This window comes from Dicentrarchus labrax, unplaced genomic scaffold (assembly GCF_905237075.1).
Source record: "Dicentrarchus labrax unplaced genomic scaffold, dlabrax2021, whole genome shotgun sequence".
NCBI lineage: Eukaryota > Metazoa > Chordata > Actinopteri > Moronidae > Dicentrarchus > Dicentrarchus labrax.
In genome coordinates, this window is record NW_026136715.1 from 27,490,522 (window position 1) to 27,515,319 (window position 24,798).

The following is a 24,798-nucleotide window of genomic DNA, read 5'->3' on the forward strand; positions in this document are numbered from 1 at the left end:
CAGTGCAATGTGATTCATCACTCAAGTTGACTTTTATTTGTCATTTACTGCATTTTGCTCCTTCAGGGAGATCTCCAGTGGATATCACAGCACAGTCTGCCTATTTCTTGGCATTTCTGTGTTTATTCGATAGTTCACAGTTGAGACAGATATAAGAGAGAAAGTGTGAGATAGATGACATGCAACAATAATCCCAAGGGCCAATCAAATTGAGGATGTTGCAACTTTCATGCACCTTACAACTCTAGGCCATTGGGATGTTACCTTGCGAGGTAAATCAACAACTGTTAGTTCAAAAACAATAATGGTGGCTGCTAAAGAGGCTTCATTACGAGTTGGATTAAGTTATATGGTTCATTGATCAGTTGATTGAAGTTCACCTGATATCAATGACTTCCCAGATGGTTCTGTGTAACAAAACTCAGTCAGCCCAGTCTTTGTCCACTAGTTTCCGGGAACATTAGAACATTAATGGGCTGTGAGATTATCACAACACCTATGTCACTGATGGTGTATTTCCACTGTGCTGATGCCACACAGATGCTGCGCTGAAAACCCTCCAGCCCTGCAGAGCTGAGCATTAGTTTTAAGACACTCATCCTTTCTCTGATACCATGACATGTTTTGACCCCGCTTTGTCACATGAGCTAAGCTGTGACAGCTGGAGTCAGATCAGAAGCCAGTGAGACGTCACACACTGACATGCTACCAGCCAACGGTGGGGGTAGAAAAACCAAGCCAGCAGGAAAGGTACTGGGCTGAACAGGGATTTAGCATAGTAGCCACAGTCAAAATTGCAGGGCACATGACAGACTGACCCAGAAATGGGCCATACACAACCATTAAAAACTGACAGGTTTGTTGACTGTTATCAGGGACTTTGTCAGCTGGTGTGAGCTCAACCAGCTTCAGCTAAACACTAGCAAGATGAAGGAGATGATTGTTAATTTCAGGAGGAAAACATCCCACTTCACCCCGGTGAACATCCAGGGATTGGACATTGAGGTGGTAGATAATCATAAATTCCTGGGTGTTCACCTCAATAACAAACTGGACTGGACTGACAACACCCATGCTCTCTTTAAGAAGGGCCAGAGTCGCCTCAACCTGCTGAGGAGACTGAGGTCTTTGGGATGGTCTTCAAGTTTTATGGTCTGTGGTGGTTCGCCATCTTCTATGCTGTGGTCTGCTGGAGAGGGGGGGCAGTACGGACAGGGACAGGAAGAGACTCAATAAACTGATCAGGAGAGCGAGCTCTGTCCTGGACGGTCCTCTGGACTCCATAGAGGAAGTGGGTGAGAGGAGGACATTAGTGAAGCTGACATCCATCATGGAAAACACCTCTCACCCCCTACATGACACTGTGGGGTCCCTGAGTAGCTCCTTCAGCAGCAGACTGTTACACCCACGGTGTAAGAAGGAGAGGTTCCGCAGGTCTTTCATCCCTGCCGCTGTCAGACTCTACAACACCTGATCAATGTTGTAGTTTCTGTTTTTCAAATTACCACCATACCATAGCTTTACCACTTTACCATAGTTTTTTTTATATCTGTATTTATTTATTTCACGTAAAATGCTGCTGTGACAAGGGAATTTCCCCGTTGTGGGATTAATAAAGTAATACAATACAATGCATTTCATTCCTACTTCTCACTCCCAACAACAAATAATTTGACAAAACTTGTGTTAAGCATTACTTGTGCTTTGCAATATGTGCGCATTGTCCCAAGGACAGGCCAAAAACAGCTTGCTCACCTAAACAAGCCCTTTGCTTTGGTAATGGTGCACAGACAGCCATCTCACTGGGGTGTGTCCAACCAAATCTAATAGCTGTCCTCCCAGTAACCCATTTTAAGAGGCTTTCTACATTAAGAACCATATGAAAGCCTATATAAAACCCTGCCCGATAACCTGTATATTAGGTGCGAATATGGACACTGCAAAACCCAAAACTGTACAAAGTATTATTGTTCTGGCTTTTCTATCAGCTAAACGGATCATTTTAATGAACTGGAAACAACGTACGCCAAATTGTTTTAGTATGGAGAACTGGCGCAAGGAGGAGTTTTTAATCGATGGAACAGGCCGCCTCCACTCTAGTAGTGGATAATAGGCTGGATGAATTGTGGAGCTTTTTTAAATCTTGTCTCCAGGATCTCCATGCTGTGAAGAACTGATATGCTACTGTATGCTGCCCTGTAAGATGCAATGATCACAATTTTAACCTGGGAGGGGGTGCCAGGATAGCGCACCTGGTAGAGCTGGCGCCCTATGTACCATGACTCTTGCTGTGGCCATGGGTTAGACTCCAACCTGTGGCCCTTTGCTGTGTGTCACTCCATCGTGCCCATTTGGATTTGTAATTGAATAGCCCTGCTGCTAATAATGCAATGCATTTCTCTACTTTTTAGAGTGTAGTACATTCCGCACTACACAACATAAATGTAATCCATGAAGTAGTTCCAGTTCACAATGAGAGAAGAGTATGGATCCAGTATAATAGTACAGAACATTCACAAGTAGTTCACCATTCAGCACATTGTTGGCACATCATTAAACAGACTTTAAGGGTCTGCCATGTTACGTAAAGGGGATGGCTTTGGCCTGGAACAGTCATTAAATGGGATTGGGTAAATGGGAGTTGATGCAGCTATGCTGAAGTAATTGGACCAATCCCCAGCCTACACTTTAACCCTTCCCCTGCTAGGTTAGGGCAACATACACTGGATTAAAACCATTTCTCTCCCTGGATTACTGCACTGCTAACTACATACTATATGCTGCATACTACATGCTTTTGTGTAGAGGGTGATTGTCTCACAACGGCTGAACCTATGTAGGGTTTGGCTAAAACAGTAGCAGACTCATTCAAACCAAAAGAGGTTGAAGTATAAATGTGTTCACCACACAAAAAACCAAGCCTTCCAAGGGTGTAGCAGAAACTACAGTGGCATGCACCCTATCTAGATCCAGTCTTTGGTTTGTCTTTTCTGGGCTACCATGGAAAAAGGGTGGTTATATATATGCTGCTGTAATATATCTCACACACTAATGAAACTATACCTATGAATATTATATTACATTTCTGCACACTCCTGTGTGTTACACATGTTACACATTGGACCTTTAAGAGGTAAGGCAAAAAAGTGTTTTTATTTGTTCCAAATTGTCACAGAGCCAGAGAAGAGAGCTTGAAGGAGGAATTCAAACCCTGAGACATGTGTCATGTCTGTTATTTTGAAGTCAGTTTCCATGTGCTACTTCCTGTTTTAATTTGTAGTTTTCCTCCTCCTGTGGCTGCGTTTCATTAGTCGTTCAACATGCCATTGTTCACTTGCCCTCGGGGGAATCCCTCGCCATCATAAGTGTCGTTCCAATTGTCTGGAAAACTGAAGTGAACTTGGTGAGATGGACCCTCGGAGGGCTGAGGGAGCGAGTGAACAACGGTGGTCAGTCCGAGGTGGATATCACCCACATTGCATTGCAGTTTACGTCATATAACGGCGAGTAAGGGCAAGTGCATTTCATTTAAATCCCCCGCTCCTCCCCCGCCCACTTTCCCTCCGCGCTCCAAGTGGCCTCTGTGCGACGTATGCTGTTACGTCATTCCAAGGGCTGAGGGGAAGTGAACAAGGGGAAGTGGAACTACTAATTGTGTTCACCTGTGCCTGGTTAGTTCTCCCTCACTATATATTGTTTTATTCCCGCTGTACCAGTTCATTGTTGTACCTTTGTGTCTTCACTTGCAGCTCTTTGTTTTCTAGTGTCATGTCTTTTCCAAGGTCCTTGGATTTTTTTTTTTGACTCAGCCTTTTTTCAAAATTGGATTTGATTGCAATTGTTGACTGACCTCCTTCATATTCTGGTAGTAATGACTGATTGTCATACCTTTATCCAGCTTATGCTTGTCTTGCATTCACTGTAGGTCCTATCTTCTGTAAGTTCTCAGGGCATAACAAAGTGGGTATGATTTTTTTTTTTTTTTTTTATGATTTTTATTTTTTTTTTTTTAAAGTTACACAAATTGTCTGACAAAGGCTTCCTAATGCCAACATATAGACAACATGTGGTGGGAGTGGGTTTCAGACACTGTTTTCTGATCTTGCGTACTGACCCCCTCAGGATTCTTCTTGTAGAGATTGTATATATCTGCAACTGCTTACAAGATATACTGTCATGGGCCAAAGTTTGGATCGAAGAGAAAGTCTGACCTGTAAGTGGTGCTGAAAATAAGTTCATATGACACCAAAATCAATGGGAATCACCCACTAGAGACTATGAATATCAAAGCCAAATTTCACGACAATCTAGCCACTAGTTGTTGTGAAATCTCCCTCTAGTGTCAACAATACCCTATTTAGGGCCAGCTGCTAGTGGGGCAACAAGTACTCCGCCCCAAACTAAATTGGACCGAAGTGCAAGGTACACAGGCAATAGCTCTTAACAGTGACAGTGACTGTTTAGGATAGATTTCTCTCACTTGTCACACTTATTACTTACTCTCATAATGTCGACTGCAGTGATCAATACCCTACCATTTAAAAAAAAAACAAAAAAAAAAACCTGTCTGTTAATATCACAGAGGGAATGATTGGTTTGTGACTCAGCGCTGCCTGTGGCACCACAGATCACACTGTAGCTGCTAAATAATGCACGGCTAACATTAAAAGGACCAGAGGTGTTAAACTAGGAATCTGTGTGACATTATTCCCCTAAACAAGGAAGCTGTTCCTGCCTGGAAGCTGCTATAGTTTGCACTGTGTTGTTGTTGTTGGAAGCCTGTTGTAGTTTCATCCTCAGGGGGTTGGCCACAGTTTCAGTGCAGTGATTAATTCCTGCTAGTACATTACATAACACCATTGTTACAGATGCAGCTGATGTACTGGTCCCACTTTATAGTCTGCATGCAACAGTAAATTAATGTTACACTGCTGCTGATGTGACGCAGTTCGTCTGTAAGACACCATTAACCTCTTGATGCTCTTCTGTTTCAGTGTCCCACTGTTTAAAGAAGGTTTCAGCACCAATGATTCTGGGCAAAAGACTGGGATATTGGAACATGTTCAAATCTTTAACTGAATATAAAAAAACTACTTTTGGTATCCATGATCCAAAAAAAAATCTATATTTATATCCGCCCACACAAAAGCCAATTTTTATAATGCTCAAAACTCAAAAACTGGCATGACTATTTTCAAAGGGATCCCTTGACTTCTGACTTCAATATATCCGAATGAAAATGTGTTCTATGGGTACCCACAAGTATTCTCCTTTGCAGACATACCTACTTCATGTTAATCCCATGCAGTTTAGAGCAAAACACATGCAGTTTTTTGTATGTGGTATGAATATATTAATGATAATTCGCCTTATTTTTGGCAGACTGGGGTCCGTATACATTTTTGGAATTGCATACATTGGGAATGACTGGAAAGCTGAGGCATATACTTCATGCCACCTTTGCATAAGTCAGTGCCCCCCACAAAGGTGTGGACATGCCCCTGCAGGTGGGAACTGGTAAATGGGCACCCTCCTTCAGGTCCTCTCTTGATTTCTATTAAACTGGTGTACACTCTTGGCACCATGCACCGTAGATCCCATACTGGATCTGCGTGGGTGTCACACAACAAAGACAAGACGAAGCAAAGTCAAAATGGACAGCATGAGTGTGTAACTGCTGTCCAAGACGGCATCAAAAAGCCACCTGTTAGCTTTAACAGAGGGAGCAAGTATATGAGTGCAGGGACTACGAAAGGAGGGAAAAATCATCACTGGGGACATTGGTGTTTTTATGTTCCTCCTTTAAGGCTCCTCGGACTCTTCTGTGTTTACTGTTTTTGTGTTACAATTGACAAAAGGGAGCAATGTCTGACTTCAGTATCTGCTGGCAGTGACTTGTCTTTCTTCTGAAGCCTCACCTGGGAGCCTCTTTGAATAAAGTCATCAGCTAGGCTAATGACAACTTGGGAGAGCATTACAACAAAGTCTGATGGGGCTATTTAAAGATCAGACTGGTTGTAAACAAACAGTTTATTCAGATTATCTAAAGTACCTTATTTAGGAGTAAAACTGTACAACAATTTAGCATTGTACTTCTGTTAAGCAGGGGGAAATAATAGTGAATACAATTTTAGATTAATAATGTGTGATAGCTCTTATATTTGGTTGAAGTCAAATGTCGTCCCCTCTCTCTCTCCCCCGTTCCTGTCTATCTCTCTAGCTGTTCTGTTGAATAAAATATGTAAAAATATGTAAAGCTTAATTTTACGAAGATAAAACCAATGAAAGAAGCATCTCGATAGTGAAAGTACACATATTCTGTTAAAGTAATAAGCAACAGTTCAAATTTGCAACTGGAAAATCCTGGACAGAGGAAGCAAGAAGCAAACTTGAAAGCACTGCAGCAACTACCATTAGTATTGTACTAATCACTAGTCAGACAAAAATTCACATGAGAAAGTAGTAACGATAGTTTTAAATAAGAACGCCGTTATTCAGTGCACATTTTATTTAGTGGTGCCGTGGAGGTAAATGAATCCACAAGTGACAGAAGCAATCAGATTAAATCTCAGATGCATCCCAGAGGATTACATCAGCCGCTACAACCTAAAGGAAGTAATGAGTACGCTGAAATTGGATTTTGAAAGTAGCTCCAGCATTTCTGGTTCCAAGCTAGGCCTGACGAGTTTATGTAATCGCACAGTTTGCCAGTATTGAACGGGTTCATTCCCTGTCACGACGCAAACGATGCAATAAAGCATGATGACAACCAGGGGTCATGCTTCAGCAAACTGCAATGACAATCGTATTTTTATGCATTTTTGGTTTCCTGAGCTAACAGTGCTGGAGCACTAAAAAAAGCAACAACCCTCATCATCACTAATTGCAAATGCAAACTGTTTCAGCTTTAAGATTAATCCCTCCAGGCTGGCACTGTTGTGTCCAAAAGCCTGTTTATAATTGGAATATGTTGCGTGATCGGTGGGATGGAAATCCTCTCCTGCTCTTCCGTCTTGTTAGCAAGAATGTTTCTGTCTTCCAGCAACAATTCTGGACAACTCTTTCCACCAAGACCAAGTATTAGGTAAAAAAAAAAAAAAAAGCCAGACAGTTGACAAATACAGAAGCTTTAGTGTTTGACCTGTGCTGTTAGATATCCTTTACACTCATTTTTTTGCACTTGGAGGAGTGTTAGTACATGCTGTGGTTTATGGGAGCTGATGTATGTGTTGTGTAATGGTATTGGGCAGGTACTAAGAGCAGCGTGGCGAGATAATAATCAAAGGTGAGGAAAACAGATGCAGCTCCATCTTTAGTTTAGTGACTCATGCCGGTACACGCATCATGGGAGGTTTCCTGTGCCACAGTCAACCGGACGTTGAAGGCAGCAGCAGTCCGTTGAGTCTGGTGGTCTCCAGTTAACCAGTTTAACGACTTACAGTCTGACCGGAACTCCATAATGCCGTCCCAATGGGGCCTCTAACCTGTGCAGCAGAAAACCTGGAGGAGCGCTGCAGCTGCTGATACATGCTGATACACAGCCACATCCACTAATGAGAGGAAATGGGAGCAGTTGTATCATTAGCATGACAATAAATAAATAAATAAATAAATAACAATATAAATATGATAATATAAATAACTGCTATAAAAAGGACTGCAAATACGTCAGTTTTCTCGATTAATCAATTACTTGGTCCATAATGGTCAGCAAATGGTAAAAACAAAATGTTGTTCAGTGCCCAAGATGACATCCTCAAACCCAAAGATATTCAGTTTACAGTTATCAAAATAGTTGGCGATTCATTTCACAGTTGACAACTAATCTATCAATCGTTACAGCTTTATCAATGACTGCATTGCACACCGAGCTGTTCAAATGAGTATTATCCATAAAGCGCTAATAATAGGTCAGTGTCCAGTCAGCAAAACTGACACACAGGAAAGTAACTTCCAACCAAACACACACACATACACCGCCACAGTCCTACACAGGCTCATAAATAGTTGGAAGCAGCATAGGGATCAATACACAGGATGACTCAGATTGCACAGAGCGCAGCCACTATGTCTTAAAACAGCCCCAAATGCACCCAAACCAGATATAGCCTCTGAGATGTAATACTCCAGCTCTGTATTCACCTCCCAGAGCTGCAAAGAGCAAGCCAAGGACGGAGAGGCTGAATTTTAAAATGCCTCGTCACTTAAGGCAAAAAAAAAACCCAACAAACATTGAAAAGCAAAAAGGGCTGAGCCATTACCACCAGCCCAGCAACAGAACAATGCACTGTAGCAATTAACACACGGTGTCGCCCAGACAATGAATCATGGGAGAGCCTTGCAGGATGAGCACTCAGCCTGGTGTTGGGATGAACTTTTTTTTCCCAGATGGACACTGGCTTTTCTTTCATTGAAAAAGTAAAGACAAATAGCTTAATAAAATCACATGAACTTGCCTTCATATTCCACAATACCTGGTAACGTCCCCATGTAATGAGAGGTGAGAGAAGCTGGAGGTATTTTACCCCACTCTGTTTTAATGACATCTTCAATGTTCCACAACAGATAAACATGTTAATTCAACAATACTCTGGGTTTATGTTAAAGGTCCAGTGTGTAACATTTAGGATTTGTTTCCCCTCAGTTTGGTATGCCACATTATCCTTGAATATTAACCTCCAAATTGCCACACAGATATTCAATTTGTTCAAACAGTCACACAGTTGCAGAAAAATTGCTACAAAAACACTTGCGCACACAAGCGCACAAACAAAATGACCTCCTCTACAAACAGAAATTAGCTGAGGCCGGAGATATACTTGCTTTTTAACCATCCGTTTGTGTTGCAGACGCATCATGTAGATTTCCAGGGATGTGCACAACCAACACTCCAAACGGACATAGGATACGCGAGGCAGCCATTATGCACACACAAGCGAATAGTTGCAAGTAATTATATCTCTGGCTTAACAAGAGCACGTCAAAGCAATGGTTATTAAGCCTTAAATGCTACTATACCTACAAAATCCAGCCACAGTTACTAGTCAAGTAGTGAATAGAAGCTGCACCAAAATGAACATTGACTGCCCAAAGAAAGCTACACAAATTGTCCTTTGAGTTTTTGTCATTATCCTACAAACTGAAAAGTAATTAAGTTAAGTTCAGTATTAAATTTCCATTAAGTTCAGAGAATTGTGAGAGAGAATGGTCAAAATCAGTGCATCAGTGCCGAAGGTATCCTAATTCTTTGTCTTTACGGTTCACACTGACAACATTCAACACTGAATCCTACAGTTTCTCGATAAACCCTTCTAGACTGGCAAACATTTAGGGTCTTTTAAACATGAGTTTGAAACGTGTCACCTCAAAGCCCAATGACATCACTAGTTACTTTCTCAGATTTGATAAAACTCCTCCAGAAGACCTTATACAGCTGTGCTCACAGGCTGAGTAGTACTAAGCATGAAAAGTAAATGGATTTTGGCTTGTAGGATTGTAAAACACATACACAATTGTGCTAGACTTCCTTTTCTCGGTGTTAGATAGAGGTGGAAGAAAAGAGACAGGACAGAACAATTTTTTTTAAAGTCTTTGTTCTATTCCTTCTCTCTGTAGCAACTGCTACCCCCCCCCTTTTTTTTTACATACACACGATATATCCTGACTGAGAGAGACATTTTGGTTTGTCAGGCCATGTGTGCAGTTTGGGGTACCATCAAGAGGTTTTTGAAGGTCAATCTTAACAGTGACATTTTTGGATTAAAGATGCCATCACCAGTATTTTGGCACTATATTCAATCTTTAAACCATTTCCATGTTAGAATTTCTAAAAATAAAAAAGTTATTTGACAGTAATGCATTCTTGTCATGATGAATAAGCGTCTGAAACAGCATTTAGACCAACCAGCGTAGCAGCGTTCTAATGTGCAATCAACCTGCATCATAGCCATTATATGAGAGATGGATGGCACTCCACTCCATGGCTACACACACATCTCAATTTAAGACCAGTCCCATCCGCATATAATGGTTAAATCACACACTGCCATAACAATGCAAGCTTTACACACACATATGCACACCAACACCATGTCGCACTCGTTGGCAGGTGCAGCCTCTGAGTGGACTGCCAGACAGCCTTCCAGGGCTACAAAACAGTGAAGAAAGCCAGCCAGGCACAGGCAGCAGCCGCACTAGCACAGCTAGCAGGTTGCATACACACAATCCCTGCCTGCAATGCGTGACACGACGAGCGATAAGGCATGAATCAATCACACATGCTAATCATGATAGCTCTCCCACACGCACACACAACAAACAAGAATCCAGGCAAGGACACGTTCGTCTAAATCCATTGTCTCGGGGACAAGGCGTGGAAACACAGACGGATTGATGAAAACATGGATGGATGGATGGATGGATGGAAGAATGCAGAGATAGATAGCTCACCGGTTTGCTTTCTTCCTTTCTCTCCACCTCTTTCAGCACATTATCCAGGCTAAGTGTGCGTGTGTGTATGTGTGTACATGTGTGTGTGTGTATGTGTATGTGTGTATGTGTGGTGAGCCAGCAAGGATACACACTGCTACATCCCCTCCTCTCCCTCTCTCTGACGATCCCTCCCTCTTTCTCTCTCCTCCCTGGGATTTATTTAATTATTTCCTCCCTCCCACCCTCGCTCACTCATTCGCCCTTTCTTCCTCTCTCTCCCTCTCTCTCTCTCTCTCCTCACAGCTGATAGAGTCGCCTTGCTTTTCCCAAGGCTGTTTAATTCTCTGTCTGTTCCTCCCTTCTTCTAGGACTTGTTATCCTCGATGAAGTCGTATCTCTGTTTTTTTTTTGCAGTGGCAGGCACAGCCAAAAATAGAAGAATAGATGAAAAAAATGCAGTGCCTGCCTGGTATATTAAGAGCTGATATCTGCACGGTACAATGCTCTCTCTCTCTCTCTCTCTCTCTCCCTCTCTCTCTCCCCCCCTGTCTTTCACTTTCACACTGTGTCCCTCGCCCGCCTCTGTGCCTTGTGTGATGCAGCAGCGCTGTAGACTCCTCCCTGGAGAGATAGCAGTGCCACACAGCTGAGAGAAAGAGAGGGGGATGCTGGGAAAAAGTGGTGGCAGTGGGAGGGGGAGGGTGGAGCTGTGGGGGGTGGGCGTGGCTTGGTGGAGGGTGAGGGGTCTGCTGGAGAATCCGGTGCAAGGCAGGGCAGCCCACACTGAGCGCATCATCCAGGGTTTCAACACTTCCACCTCCTCCCTCCCTCCCTCCATCATTCTCTCTCCACACAGAGGGGGGTCTGTTCAATCCACACACACACACACACACACACACACACACACACACACACACACACACAACACACACAACACACACAACACACACAACACACACAACACACACACACACACACACACACACACACACACACACACACACACACACACACAGCCAGAAGCTAGTTGCTTTCAAGGGGAGTCTCTGCTTATTGTTGTCAGCTCTACCTTTTTATATCAATTTTGGTATTTTGGTAATATGCATTTATACAGGAGTTTAAATTGTTTGGCAGGAAATTAAGTGGACTGCAGAACAGAACACAGGCAGATTACTTTGTGGCACAAACAGGAAGAGCTGTACGTATCAGAGTTTAATGGCAGGTGATGGAGGGAGTGATGAACTAATGGAAAAATCACTGCCTACTTTGTTTCAGGGGAAGGCAGTGTTGCCTTCAATTCAATTCAATGCTGGGCAGGGAGGTGGGGCTGCTTTGGAAGTGGGGGCCACTGCCCAGAAGGTCTAAAGGAATGTGCCAATGGCCCATGGCTAATTGGGCAAAACAGGTTAGGTTAGGTTCATATTGTTTATAACAACTAGTCTAATAGCAAACAATGGCTGAAACTAGATACCAAGAACCGGCAGGTGATGGATAGCAGTCTGCCGACATAACGGGTAAAAACTGCTTTTCTGCAAGTGTATGCTTGTTGAACAGGCTTTTTTTGAGAAACACGGGTAGAAACCAGGGTAAATGACACCAACACTATGTCAAGTACCAATGTAATAACCAACCGTAAGAATATCCAGGCTGTGAATAATTTGGAACTGCTAATTCGCACCAGTGCACCCATACCAGTTTCCACATTCGTACACTCTCTTACAGTTGCATATGTGAGCGAAATGCTTGTGCAAATTAAAAAACATTGCATCAAGGGACTATTTGTAATGTAATGTACGTACTATGGACACTGCTTTTTTCATTGCAGCAATAACATTTTTGAGGACACAATATAGTGTCAAAAAGCACATATAGTGCACCGTATAGTACATAAGTATATTATATATGTATATATGTTTTTCAGATATAGTAATGTGGTGGTAGCAAGTCTGAGTGGACAAAATCTCACCAGAGAAAACCAAAAATTGCATGGCTAGAGTGGAAATTGCAATATCTTCACAGGTATTGTCTACTGTACATTTTATCAGGATTTATCAGCACAGAGTTAGCCTTGAACAACACAAACACATTCTAAAAATGAAGGAGTGTCACCCTCCTCCTCCACCCATTCTCATTCCTTCCTCACTTCTCCTCTCTGAATAGAACAGCCCTATCCTTCCCTCCTCTTTCCACGCATGTACATCAACAGCAAGCAAATGAGGTTTAAATTGGAGAAAACACAGCAGGAAGGCACTGTTATAAGTGTTACATGTACAATATTAGATATCATCCACAGGTTACAAGCAAAGCTATGCACAAAACACAGACACTAACTTGGTGTGTGTCAGACTGTACATGTGTGTATCCTTCATTACCTACCTACAGAATGAAGTGAGTCACACCCGGCTCTTCACACAGTAAACCAGTGGTCTGCCTCAGTGCAAAAGCACAGGGCCCCCCTCCCATCAAACACACACATACATACATACATATATACACACACACACACACACACACACACACACACACACACACACACACACACACACACACACACACACACAGGCACACTCACGAGCGCAGTCCACAGGCTGCAGAAACATGCTGTCACAGCAAATAGACAGCGAGGGAGTGCAGCAAACAACATGGGAGTGCGTGAGAGAGAGAAAGGGAGAGAGACAGTGCAGCAGAGAATATAGGGAGTAGTCACATTTACACAATAACTGAATTGATATTAATTTTTAAGACATTTTTTTAGGCTTTTTTTACACAGAGCGTGCCATGTATAAATGGTAATTTTTTTGCATCACAAGTATTTACACACAAATTCAAGATCATTTCAAAGGTTATTTAAATACATTTCGTACCCCAAAATGGCCCAGCCTTTTTAGTTAGCAAGTTTTAAGTTTTTAAGTTTTGACCCATCTTAAGTGTTAGGAGCGATGGACAGCCACTGTGCCGCACCCAGGGACCAACTCCAGTTCTAAGCCAGCCACACACACACACACACACACACACACACACACACAACACAACACCACACACACACACACACACACACACACACACACACACACACACACACACACACACACACAGCTTAAGTTAGCTAACTAGCTAATTAACAATAAATGTAAATGGGGTGCCCGATTAGCTCAGTTGGTAGAGCTGGCGACCCATGTACCGAGGCTGAGTCCTTGCTGCAGCTCTTTTTGAGAGTTGTATTTGTACAATCGATTTCTGTCTCACAGCTGAATACAAAAAAATACAATTATTTTATGAAAAACGTAAATGTTATACTCCGACAGAGCACCATCCTATAAAGCTGGATTATGAGTCGCAGCTGATATGATTGCTTCATTTTTGGACTCTCTGGCTCTCCATTATCTCAGAGTACAGCACTGTCAAGATGCTTTGCAATTAGTCAAAGCCTTGAATTCACATGTCAAAGTTCACCAAAGTTGAAGCCTCCATGAGTAATCCACTTATTGAAACCATTCATTTGCTGGTGTGATCAGGTCTTCGGGACAAACTGTCCAACTTGCACTCAAGATACTCTAACAGAAAGACTGCCATGAATTTGGCTGAGCACAGTCGTGCTCCCAAAAGCACAAACCTTTTTGATTTTAATGACCCCATGTCCTTTCCTCTACCAAGCCATTTGAATGTGCAGTGTTAAAGCAGAATTTGATATCATGTAATTAAAGTAGCAGTTTAACTTTGTCAGTAACTTGTTATTTTACGATTATTTTAATAGAGCCAGTGAATTTTACTTTGGCTCTCTTTATATTGGTCTTTTTACACTTGTCAGGAAGTTGACAACTTTGTTCTTAATGTTTTAACTGTAAGCTGTTGTATCTGTGAGGCATGTATTTGACCAAATTTGTGACATTCAGTACTGCAAACTCTGCCCCGATAGTTCCTGGACCATCAAAAAGTACTACGGTAGCGGGACTTTTTGCCGCAAGAAACTATGGCTAAGTAATTAAATTAAGACCCTGGTTCCTCCTAACCTTGCTAGGCAGCTGGACTCGCAAGATCACAAAATCATGAGCTCGCGCAAGAATCCATCTCGCCAGGCTACATTGAAAGAAGAGCAAAGAACGGCACTGAAGACTTTTCTCTGTGGAAAAATTGCTGATCCTGACTGCTTTCGGTAAGAGTTTGACTAGGTTATATGATTTGTAGATGTGATTGGTTGAAGTTCACCTAGGATGGACAGTGAAGTATTTTTGGAAAGTGCCTGCCCATCTGGTGTAGCCAGGGTAGGTTTCCAGTTTTTACCAGTTGGACAATTGTAAACTCCTTATTAAACTTACTTCTCTTGTCTGGTATACAACTGTAACTCTGTGAGCGGTGTTAAGTCTGAATCATGGCTGACTGAGGTTTGGTAGTGAGATGTCCTCTACACTTCCACCTCGGACTGACAGTTCTGATAACTGTGCATCCATGTCTACATAGCATTATGAGTCTGACTGTAATTGGCAATCCTAGAGGGGGATAGAGAGTGAAATTGGATCTGATGCACTCACTGTCCTCTCCTGGGCAGGGCATGCCAGGCCTCTCCGGGATACTTGGGAACACTGCAAATTACAAAAAAGAAAAGCAAATCATTCATCATTCCAGTTGGCTGTTTTTCTTCTCCTGTCAACAAGCAGATATGTGAGAAAATTAAAAGCCTAACCCATATGCAATCCAGATGCTGAACACCCTGAATTTACATAATTTCAAGTTCACACAAACTCTTTATACCTGAATATCCTCACCAAAGGTTCACAAAAAAGTCATCAAAATATTAGGAAGGAAAGCCATGAACAAAGAGTTGCAAAAAGTTTAAGTGGCTTGTAATTCCTCAAATGTTACATGCTTGCTAAGGTATATTGCCATTTACTGGGTTGTTTTTAGTCTTATAAAGTTATCCATTGTGGCAAATAGTTTAAAAATGATGGAGCTAACTCACCATGCAGCAGCAGCCCAGACCTCTTAGTCCGATTGTAAATGCGAAATGCCTCCTCCAGCTCCATCTGTGATGAGATGGTGCAAGGGTCCCCTAAATGAAAAAAGACACACACAAACTCAAACACATGCATTTTATAATAGTCATCTAATTCTGTCCTTCGCATCATCCACTTTACACAAACACATTCGGTCTGGCTAAATGGGGTAGCATTGGAATATCTCTTATCTTCACCTGCTGTGCTGGCTCAAATTTCAGCCTGTCATGAAACCAAAGGTGTTTAGACCAAACCTGGTATTTCAAGGTTTTGATTTTTTATGTCTTGTACACAGAACATATACCAGCAGCAACATTGGAGGTAATGCACTACCTCAGTCGGTCCACTAGAAAAATTGTGAATATTATTTTAGTTTTAGTATTATTTCATTGACTAGAAGTTAGTCCATTGAGAAAATTTATAAAAATGTACTATTCTGTTTATAGGTTGCACACTCTTCTCTGTTCTACACACTCTTTCCTGTCTTACATCTGGCTTCTCACACAGTTTTATTTGAATCATTTATAGAGGCCTGCAGAGATCAAATTATCCAGTAATTTAGAAGAAAGGTAGCCAAGATAAAAAGAAGCCTAAAAAACAAATGTACTTATTTTCTGCTTCCTTGTACTGTTAAACATCTCACAACCTCTCAGATTTACGTTGGGTTAGTGACACCCAGATGAGGCTGCAAAGTTAAACACAATTCAAACTCTTACACAGACTCAAAATTATTGATTCATATTACTATTAATATTAATAGTAACCTCTGTCTATCCTGGCTGTCGGTGCCTCATCCAGACGTTTTGTATCTGGATCTTTGTTCCCCTAGTTTGCATGTGTGCTGTGTGTCCTCTTCTAGACCTAAGGTTGCTTAACTTCTTCCTGGATCCACATTCTTCACTTGTGTTTTACAAATACACTGCCCATCCAAAGAAAAAGTCACACACTGTAATATTTCGTTGGACTGCCTTTAGCTTTGAGTACGGCACGCATGCGCTGGGGCATCATTTTGATAAGCTTCTACAATGTCACAACATTTATTTCCGTCCAGAGTTGCATTCATTTTGCGCCAAGATCTTGTATTGATGATGGGAGAGTCACACTGATGCACAAAGTCTTCTCCAGCACATCCCAAAGATTCTCAATGGGGCTGAGGTCTGGACTCTGTGGTGGCCAATCCATGTGTGAAAAGGATGTCTCATGCTCCCTGAACCACTCATTCACAATGTGAGCCCAATGAATCCTGTCATTGTCATCTTGGAATATGCCCGTGCCTTTAGGGAAGAAAAACTCCATAGATGGAAAGACCTGGTCATTCAGTATATTCAGGTAGTCAGCTGACCTCATTCTTTGGGGACATAACGTTGCTGAACCTAGACCTGACCAACTGCAGCAACCCCAGATCATAACACTGCCCCCACAGGCTTGTACGGTAGGCACTAGGCATGATGGGTGCATCAATTCATTCGCCTCTCTTCTTACCCTGATGCGCCCATCACTCTGGAACAGGGTAAATCTGGATTCATCGGACCACATGACCTTCTTCCATTGCTCCAAAGTCCAATCTTTATGCTCCCTAGCAAGTTGAAGCCTTTCTTTCCGATTAGCCTCACTGATCAGTGGTTTTCTTATGGCTACACAGCTGTTTAGTCCCAATCCTGAGTTCCCTTTGCATTGTGCGTGTGGAAATGCTCTTACTTTCACTATTAAACATAGCTGTGAGTTCTACTGTGGATTTCTTACGATAAGATTTTACCAAACGTTTAAGCGATCTCCGATCACAATCATTCAAGAGTTTTTTCCGACCACATTTCTTCCTCGAAGAGGATGGTTCACCACTATCCTTCCAGGTTTTCCTTCCAATTTTAGTAGTTTCAGCAATCTCCTTAGTTGTTTTCTTTGCTTGATGCAGGCAAATAATTTGACCCTTCTGAAACTGATTAACATCCTTTCCACGACCACAGGATATGTCTTCCAATATGGTTGTTTAAGAAATGAGAAGCTACTCAATGCATCAGCTAGGGTTAAATAACTTGTTGCCAGCTGAAACATATTGATCACTGCAGTAATTATCCAATGGAAGGCTCTTACCAATTTGTTTAGTTAAATCTAGGTTTTGATTTTTTTTGGGACGGGCAGTGTATTTACACATACACCGATCAGCCATAACATTGTGAGCACTGACAGGTGAAGTGAATAACACTGATTATCTGGTTATCATGGCTCCTGTCAGTGGGTGGGATATATCAGGCAGCAAGTAAACATTTTGTCCTCAAAGTTAATGTGTTAGAAGCAGGAAAAATGGGCAGCATGAGGATCTGAGCCACTTTGACAAGGGCCACATTGTGATGACTAGATGACTGGGTCAGAGCATCTCCAAACCTGCAGCTCTTGTGTGGTGTTCCCGGTCTGCAGTGGTCAGTAACTATCAAAAGTGCTCCAAGGAAGGAAAAGAACCAGAGACAGGGTCATGGGGGGCCAAGGCTCATTGATGCACGTGGGGAGTGAAGGCTGACCTGTGTGGTCCGATCCAACAGACGAGCTACTGTAGCTCAAACTGCTGAAACAGTTAATGCTGGCTCTGATAGAAAGGGGTCAGAACACACAGTGCAGAGCAGTCTGTTGGTATGGGGCTGCAGAACATTCTGACCAGCAGGGTGCCCAGTGGCTCATAATGTTATCATCAATATTTGTATTGTAAGAGGCACCCTGGTACCTCACCTAGTTGAGTTGAGCCTGATTTATACTTCTGTGTAGAATCAACACCGTAGCCTGACATGCACCTCCCCAAAAATGTAACTACACATCACGACAATGTAGCCTGAAACAACTGTGATTGGTCTGCTTGAGGTATGTGTGCAGCGACTCATGTAAAACCCAGATGAGTTAATAATGCTGTTTGAGAATCCCTCTTCAAACAGTCACACACAGGCACAAACAGACACACAGAACGCAGCCTCACTGCATGATATGCTCTTGTCTGAGAAAAACACAAGACAGATTGAGCAGAGAGAGGCATGGGAGAGTTTGGCATAGACACCAACCACCAACAAGCATTTTGGCATTGCTGTTTGCATTACACATATAAATGCTGATAATGGCTTAAGTTATTCACATAGGCCTGACGTAGAGCCAACATACAACTTTAAATCAGCCTTAAGGCTGAGTCCTTGCCACAGGACCAGATTTGACTCCAACCTGACCATGACCTCTTGGTCATGGAAGCAAAGAGTGAGGGCAGCTGGATGTGAGCACTTCAGGCCATTCCAGTGTGCAGTGTGATGTGGCAGTGATGACTTTTGGACTGGCCAGAAGCCCAGGAAATGGGCTTTCATGGTGCATTTTTGAGCCAGAGTCTAGTGCTAGCGTAAAAGGACACAGCAGTCGAGACAGAGTACACAGACTGATGTACAGTATTTTACCTTGAGGCACACCCACCTTCATCATCGATCCACTTGAGCGTGATGGGCTGCTGCTTGGCAACGCTGCACATTGTTCTCACCTCCTCACACAACTCCACAAAGGTTACCGTGGCTGCCAAGTCTGTGATCAGCATGTCCCTGAATGCACACACACACACACACACACACACACACACACACACACACACACACACACACACACACACACACACAGAAAAATGTCAAGATTAAGTCACTTGAGTTACACTGTTTTAGTAGGGCAGAGATCAAGAGATCCCCCAGGGGGTTAAAAGGAGTCAACAACACAATGAGGAATTCATTCATGATTATTGATCCTTCCCTAAGGTCTGATATTGTAAGATACAGACAAGGAGGCTCACTCCTATGTTATCGGTCGATTAGTTAGCTGTTATCTGGCTACAGAGTACTTGGACGTGCAATCAGGTCTGACAGAGTAAAGCATGGAGGGAACTGTTGGCTTAGTTAATGAAACACTGACTGCAGAACCATGTAATTCACTGGGCATGTCTGTTGTGTGTATTGGCTCAGGTCAGTCTCAGCTGTTTACTAGCTTGCACACAAGTTAACATTCAGAGTAGATTATGCAGCTGTTAAACAGCATCAAATAGACAAAATTAAGAGGCACTCGACTGATTTTGGACCTGAAGATCAGTTTACTAGTCAGCGTTGTGGTTGTCTACTATTGTTTTGATGGGAAAGATCCCCTAGAGGCAGAAATGACATACTGTGCATTTAACCGCAAAGATTCTCCTAACCATCTCCATAAAAAATATGTGTGTTGCACAGATTTATAACTCATTTCACAAATGTAACTTTAAAAATGTAAAAGTTTTGGCTCACATCCTACAAAAAGAGTAATGCCGTAAAGTATTTCAGGCTGTCACCTTGTTTGGAATAATAAATAGTGTTTGTACTTCTAAATAGGATGAAAATCTTTTTTATCATGCAGCGGAGCAAATATTTTTCATTCAGATGGTTGGAAGACACTTGAAGGATTGTTGAAATGCTTTCAGAACATCCATAAGTGGTTTTAACAACCTGGATTATTCAAAGCTTCACGGATATTGATATTCTCCCTTTGTCTGTGTTGCTATTGCAGCCTCTCAGTGGTTTGTGCAAAGACTAACAAAGATGGTTTTGGTGAACTTTATTTTGTTTCTGTCAATGGAGTCTGGTCGGTAGCGCCCATTGTTTTGGTCGGAGATGCTGGTGCTCTAGCATTTTGCTCCTGAATCCTAGAGAACCCAGTGTTCTCAAGCATTACATTTTTTCTAAACACAAGCAGCTGAAGAACATTGCCTTAATACAGCACATACTGTAAATTTGTGATTCAGGAACAGTTGGATAAAGGAAGAGTGAACCAGAGTGTGACTGACCAGACATTTGATGTGAACTTTAATACAGACACTTTTAAATTGGTACCAAAAAGACAGACAAGAGATTTTTCCAATCATAAATGGTTGAAGGATGAACTTAGGAGTTGAGATGTACTGATTGTGCTCTGGTTATTGAACAAATCACAACTCGTAAGAAATCCCTGGAAAGACAAAGTTGGCAAGTTGAGTCAGAATGCTTTTAATATTGTAAAGAGAGACTTTGTACTAATTTGAATACTAAAGCTGTAAACTAGAGGGCTGGGACAGACACTGGTTGAAACCAACTGCCATAAATTCTTTACCATCCCTGATTGTGAACGCTGAAAAGAAACAGCAAGTACCAAGTGGCTTACTCCATATAGGTACTGGCCTTCAAACACCCTTATCAGTGGATGATTCTTTTAAATATGGGAGTGCATGTTCAGTTTCAACATCAACCCTCACTGCTCTGCTGCTGGCTGAATGTGACATTGTGGGCAGAATGTATTCACATTCAACAGTGCAGCTGCAGAAAATCACGGTTCGAAAGCAGACGGGGCCGAGCATACAGCTGAATATGTGCGTTTACAAATAACACCACCTGAAACACGCTTCTGAATGTGTAAGTGCAGGAGCTACAATGACTGAGCCCACGTCAGTGTGTCTGACAGGTTTCTGGGTGTGTGGTGTGTGTGTGTGTGTGTGTGTGTGTGTGTGTGCGCGCATATTTATGGCGTGTGTTTGTTGGACTCTGACAAGGTGTAGCAGAGACAGCTTGCTTCCCAGCAGGCAATGCTCCACACAATGTGGAATGATGTAACACACACACACACACACACACACACACACACACACACACACACACACACACACACACACACACACACACACATACACACACACACACACACACACACACACACACACACACACACACACACACACACACACACACACACACACACACACAGAGAGATGTTCCCATACCATTTCTTCCTTCCTGATTGTGATTCCTGAACTGCGTATACACACACAGTTATTTATGTACATTACATACATTTCCACATTAAAATGTCTATGACATATATAATATAATGTTATGCTATCAATACACCTTTGTTCTGTATGTAGTTTAGTTGTATTCTTCCATTATCCCTAACGTTTCCAACAATGTTCAGACTCATTTTATTCAGGTAACGCTGCGTTTTAGTGGTCGCCTGTCAATGGCGTTATATCCCCTTTGTGCCTGCATCAGCATTGTGGTTGTCTGCCAGAAGCTGTCATACATTGACTGTTTATCCAGTCTGAAGCCACATTGTTACCATCCACTGTTTAGATCTTGGTGCCTTTTAACTCTAGATTTGAACCGGATGAAGGATTTTAGTCATCGGACGTCTGGATCTTAAGTTATCAGAGAAACAAGCGGAGCTAACGTTAGTAGCTTTCTGTTTGTTTTGGAGTGGAGGAGACCTCTGTGGATAACTGGGCTCCTGGTAGAAACCTCCTGAACCATGAACACTGAAGGAATCCTAACCGGGAGAAGCTGACTGCAGTGATGGCAATGGTGGTGAATACAACAACTCCCATGACATCATCAAAATTCGTCTTTTGTTATTGTTTTGATGTGAGAGACCACCTGATGGCTATCATATATGTTCTAGCTCAGTTTAACCCCTTTGTAAAACATAAACATGCAGAGAATGAAATTCATAGAACTTTCTTTTATTATCCAGTTTGACAGTCCGTCAAATTGCTGACATTTAGCCGACTCTGGCTAAAGTTACACTATCAATTCTTCTCCTCTGCTCTAAAACAGTAGTTGCCAGTACCCAGTGGCAGCACAGGACACATGACCTGATCCTGATTGGTTAGTACTTGTTGCCTTTGTTGGTTTGGGTTAGTTAGGTTTAGGCATGAGGAGTGAGCTTGGTTAGGGCCAGAGTAAGAATATCAGAGTAAGGCAATAAGAGTCAGAGTAGGGCAGGTCATGACTTCAACATCCTTAGAAACAAATGGCCAACAGGATACTGCTGGGAAGAACCAGGGTCCCGGTTTTGGGGCTAAAGAATTGGAGATGTTATAGTCCACAGATGCAGCCTTTTAGGCAGTATTGGAGGCATTTCCAATACCGGTATTGGTAAATCAGGTTTAGTTTACTCTGATGTGATCAATATGAAGTCTATATGAGTATGATCCATTATATTGTAGATTTACTTTTAAATATCATCAACAGTTTATTATTATATTATTGTGCTTATTATACTTACACTGCCATAACCTTAATAGAATTAAACATGATGTGTTAAAAGGGTAGCCTACTTCATTTTTCCTCTCTGTCCTCTTTGTAGACATACTAAAAAGAATACTTTCTACTCCGTTGAAAAAAAAAAAAAACCTGTCAAAGCCAAATACACTGGGAAAAACCTCTCAAGACTCTGTGGCTGACCCTTGCACTATTTGCTGAGTGCATACTCCAGAGCGCTCTGCACACGAAGGGATTGGTCATGTACAAGAGCATAAACCTACCTCAACATGTTGATCTTTGATCCCTCTAATCAAAACCTTTCTGCCACCTTGAGCTCAAATATTGTGTTTGGTAACACACACTGTCACTGGGGTTCCACCGACATTCACAATCCAGTCCTGTTTTCACTTTTAACCTCCTGGGAAACACCAATAAAGTAAATCAAGGTAATTAAGAAACCTATGTGCATGAAATAAACCCACACGGTCTGAGAGTAAACAGCTCTGTTAAAGGCCTTAACGGTTATGACGATATCTTAGATATGGTGATGGATGATTGTGGGGCAGCCTCCAGGGCTCAGCAATAAGGATTGCCCACTTGCCCAGGGCAAGTAAAATGCAACTTTGGGCCAGTGAATCTAACAACTCACTTGCCCGATTGACAAATGGTGAAAAGAATGAAACTGATGATGGAAGTAGCTAAGGAGTGAGCCTTCTCACTTCCTTCTCATCTCTGTTAAGAGGTGCTCAAGTGCTGCACCGATCAGGCACTCGTGAAGATGCCCATGTATACACACAAGCTTAAGAGAGTTGAGAAGTACTTTTGATCCAATTCAGAGTTCTTAGTAAGTTCTACATCAGTAAACTGCTACCTGAGCAGCAGCAGTTCTCTGACATTCACAGCAACATGCCAACATATATCCTGACTATCCCCCCCATCTATCTACACTTATTGTTAATCAACCTGAATAAAACTAAAAATCAGACAAGAAATCAGATAAAATGAAGAATGTTCATTTTAAAACTCTTTCTCTTAGTCATCTGAAAACCCTTCACTCCCCTGAGTAGAAAACAGTACAAAACAACGCATCACACAGCATGCTAACTGGATTAATAGGCTACTGGACAAGGTGGCTTTTCATTCTCAGGCTTCTATATTTTAGTCTGTTTAACCTTTTCTGATCTCTTAATCATGAGATGCCAGTGTATGCCAGGCCCGGTATACTGTGGACCCTGTTACTGTTAATCCAGTACAACATCAAAAAAACACCAAAAACACAATGATTCTTATATTCAGGTGATTATACACGAATGAAAACATACCTAGAATTATTATATTCTATTACTGACAATAGATCCTCCTAAATGTTACAAACTGGACCTTGTGCTACATAATTTAAAGTGCATAAGCTACTTTTAATAATAAAAAGTGTTAGTATTGGCTATTCTGGCACTGTATTACTTGGTATAAGACTGATACAAAATTTTGTGTTATCACCCATCCCTAGTACCCACCGGGGGCTGTACACACACAGTGCAAACAATCCAGTCTTTCTGACAATAGTCTCCTACATGTTACACACTGGACCTTTAACTCCTGGTTCCTGGGCCCATCCCTAAATAAAATGATGTTTCAGACAGTGACTTGCGATGTGTTCGACTCGCATGTTGATATTGCGATGACAATAAAAATACAATTTACCGGTTTACCCTAATAATAATCTGCTACAAGAAAATCCTTTCAGTCAGGCTCTAGTTGATACTTTGATCAAATCAGCTGTACGTGACTAACATTAGCATTAGCATGCTGTTAACCAATCATTACTATTTCGCACTCACAGTTGCCATGCTAACATTTAGAATAATGCACAGAATCATGCTTACTGTGGCAAGGTTAGAGTTGCAGACTTTAAATTTTAGGTTTATCATTTCATAAATACAAAAATATAGTAAGGTTGAAATGAACTTTGTTTCTCCCGGACCAGGATATAACAGGATATAACAGAGAAAACATCAGGCTAAACATAAATGCACCAAGACAGAAACATAACATCTAACATGTATTGTTGTTGCTTGTTGCATCAAAACCTGAGTGTAAATAAAGGTCAAAGTATAATAAAAATAAATAAGATTAACATAATAAAAATGGTAATGAATGAGTCTTGGGCTGGCAAAGGGACTGGCAAACCAAACAATGGCGTGAAAACTACTTGGCTAGCTTGGCTCCTCTTAATAAGACATGAGCTCTCCTGAAAACATGATTTGTGAAATTTTGAGGGGTCTCTAAAATATTGACAATATGCTATTTTTGCCATGTATTTCTATTTATCTGTA

At 41.9% G+C, this 24,798-nt stretch overlaps 2 protein-coding genes across 5 annotated transcripts in view; one reads left to right on the plus strand and one right to left on the minus strand.

Moving 5' to 3' along the window:
• prkcz (protein kinase C, zeta) overlaps positions 1-24,798 on the minus strand; it is a 130,416-nt gene that overhangs the window by 103,598 nt on the left and 2,020 nt on the right. For 2 of the 4 annotated variants that reach the window (XM_051426380.1, XM_051426379.1), the window contains exons 2-4: positions 18,861-18,982; positions 15,389-15,478; positions 14,961-15,011 (exon numbers count right to left, since the gene is read on the minus strand). In XM_051426380.1, coding sequence (XP_051282340.1) covers positions 14,961-15,011; positions 15,389-15,478; positions 18,861-18,982 — 263 coding nt within the window. Of the gene's footprint in view, positions 1-10,449; positions 10,656-12,807; positions 12,988-14,960; positions 15,012-15,388; positions 15,479-18,860; positions 18,983-24,798 lie in introns of those variants that run through there. The other 2 variants (XM_051426384.1, XM_051426383.1) reach the window with 2 other exon arrangements.
• Positions 1-24,798, plus strand: part of LOC127378006 (tumor necrosis factor receptor superfamily member 14-like) — a 229,190-nt gene that overhangs the window by 79,282 nt on the left and 125,110 nt on the right. The window lies entirely within an intron of this gene.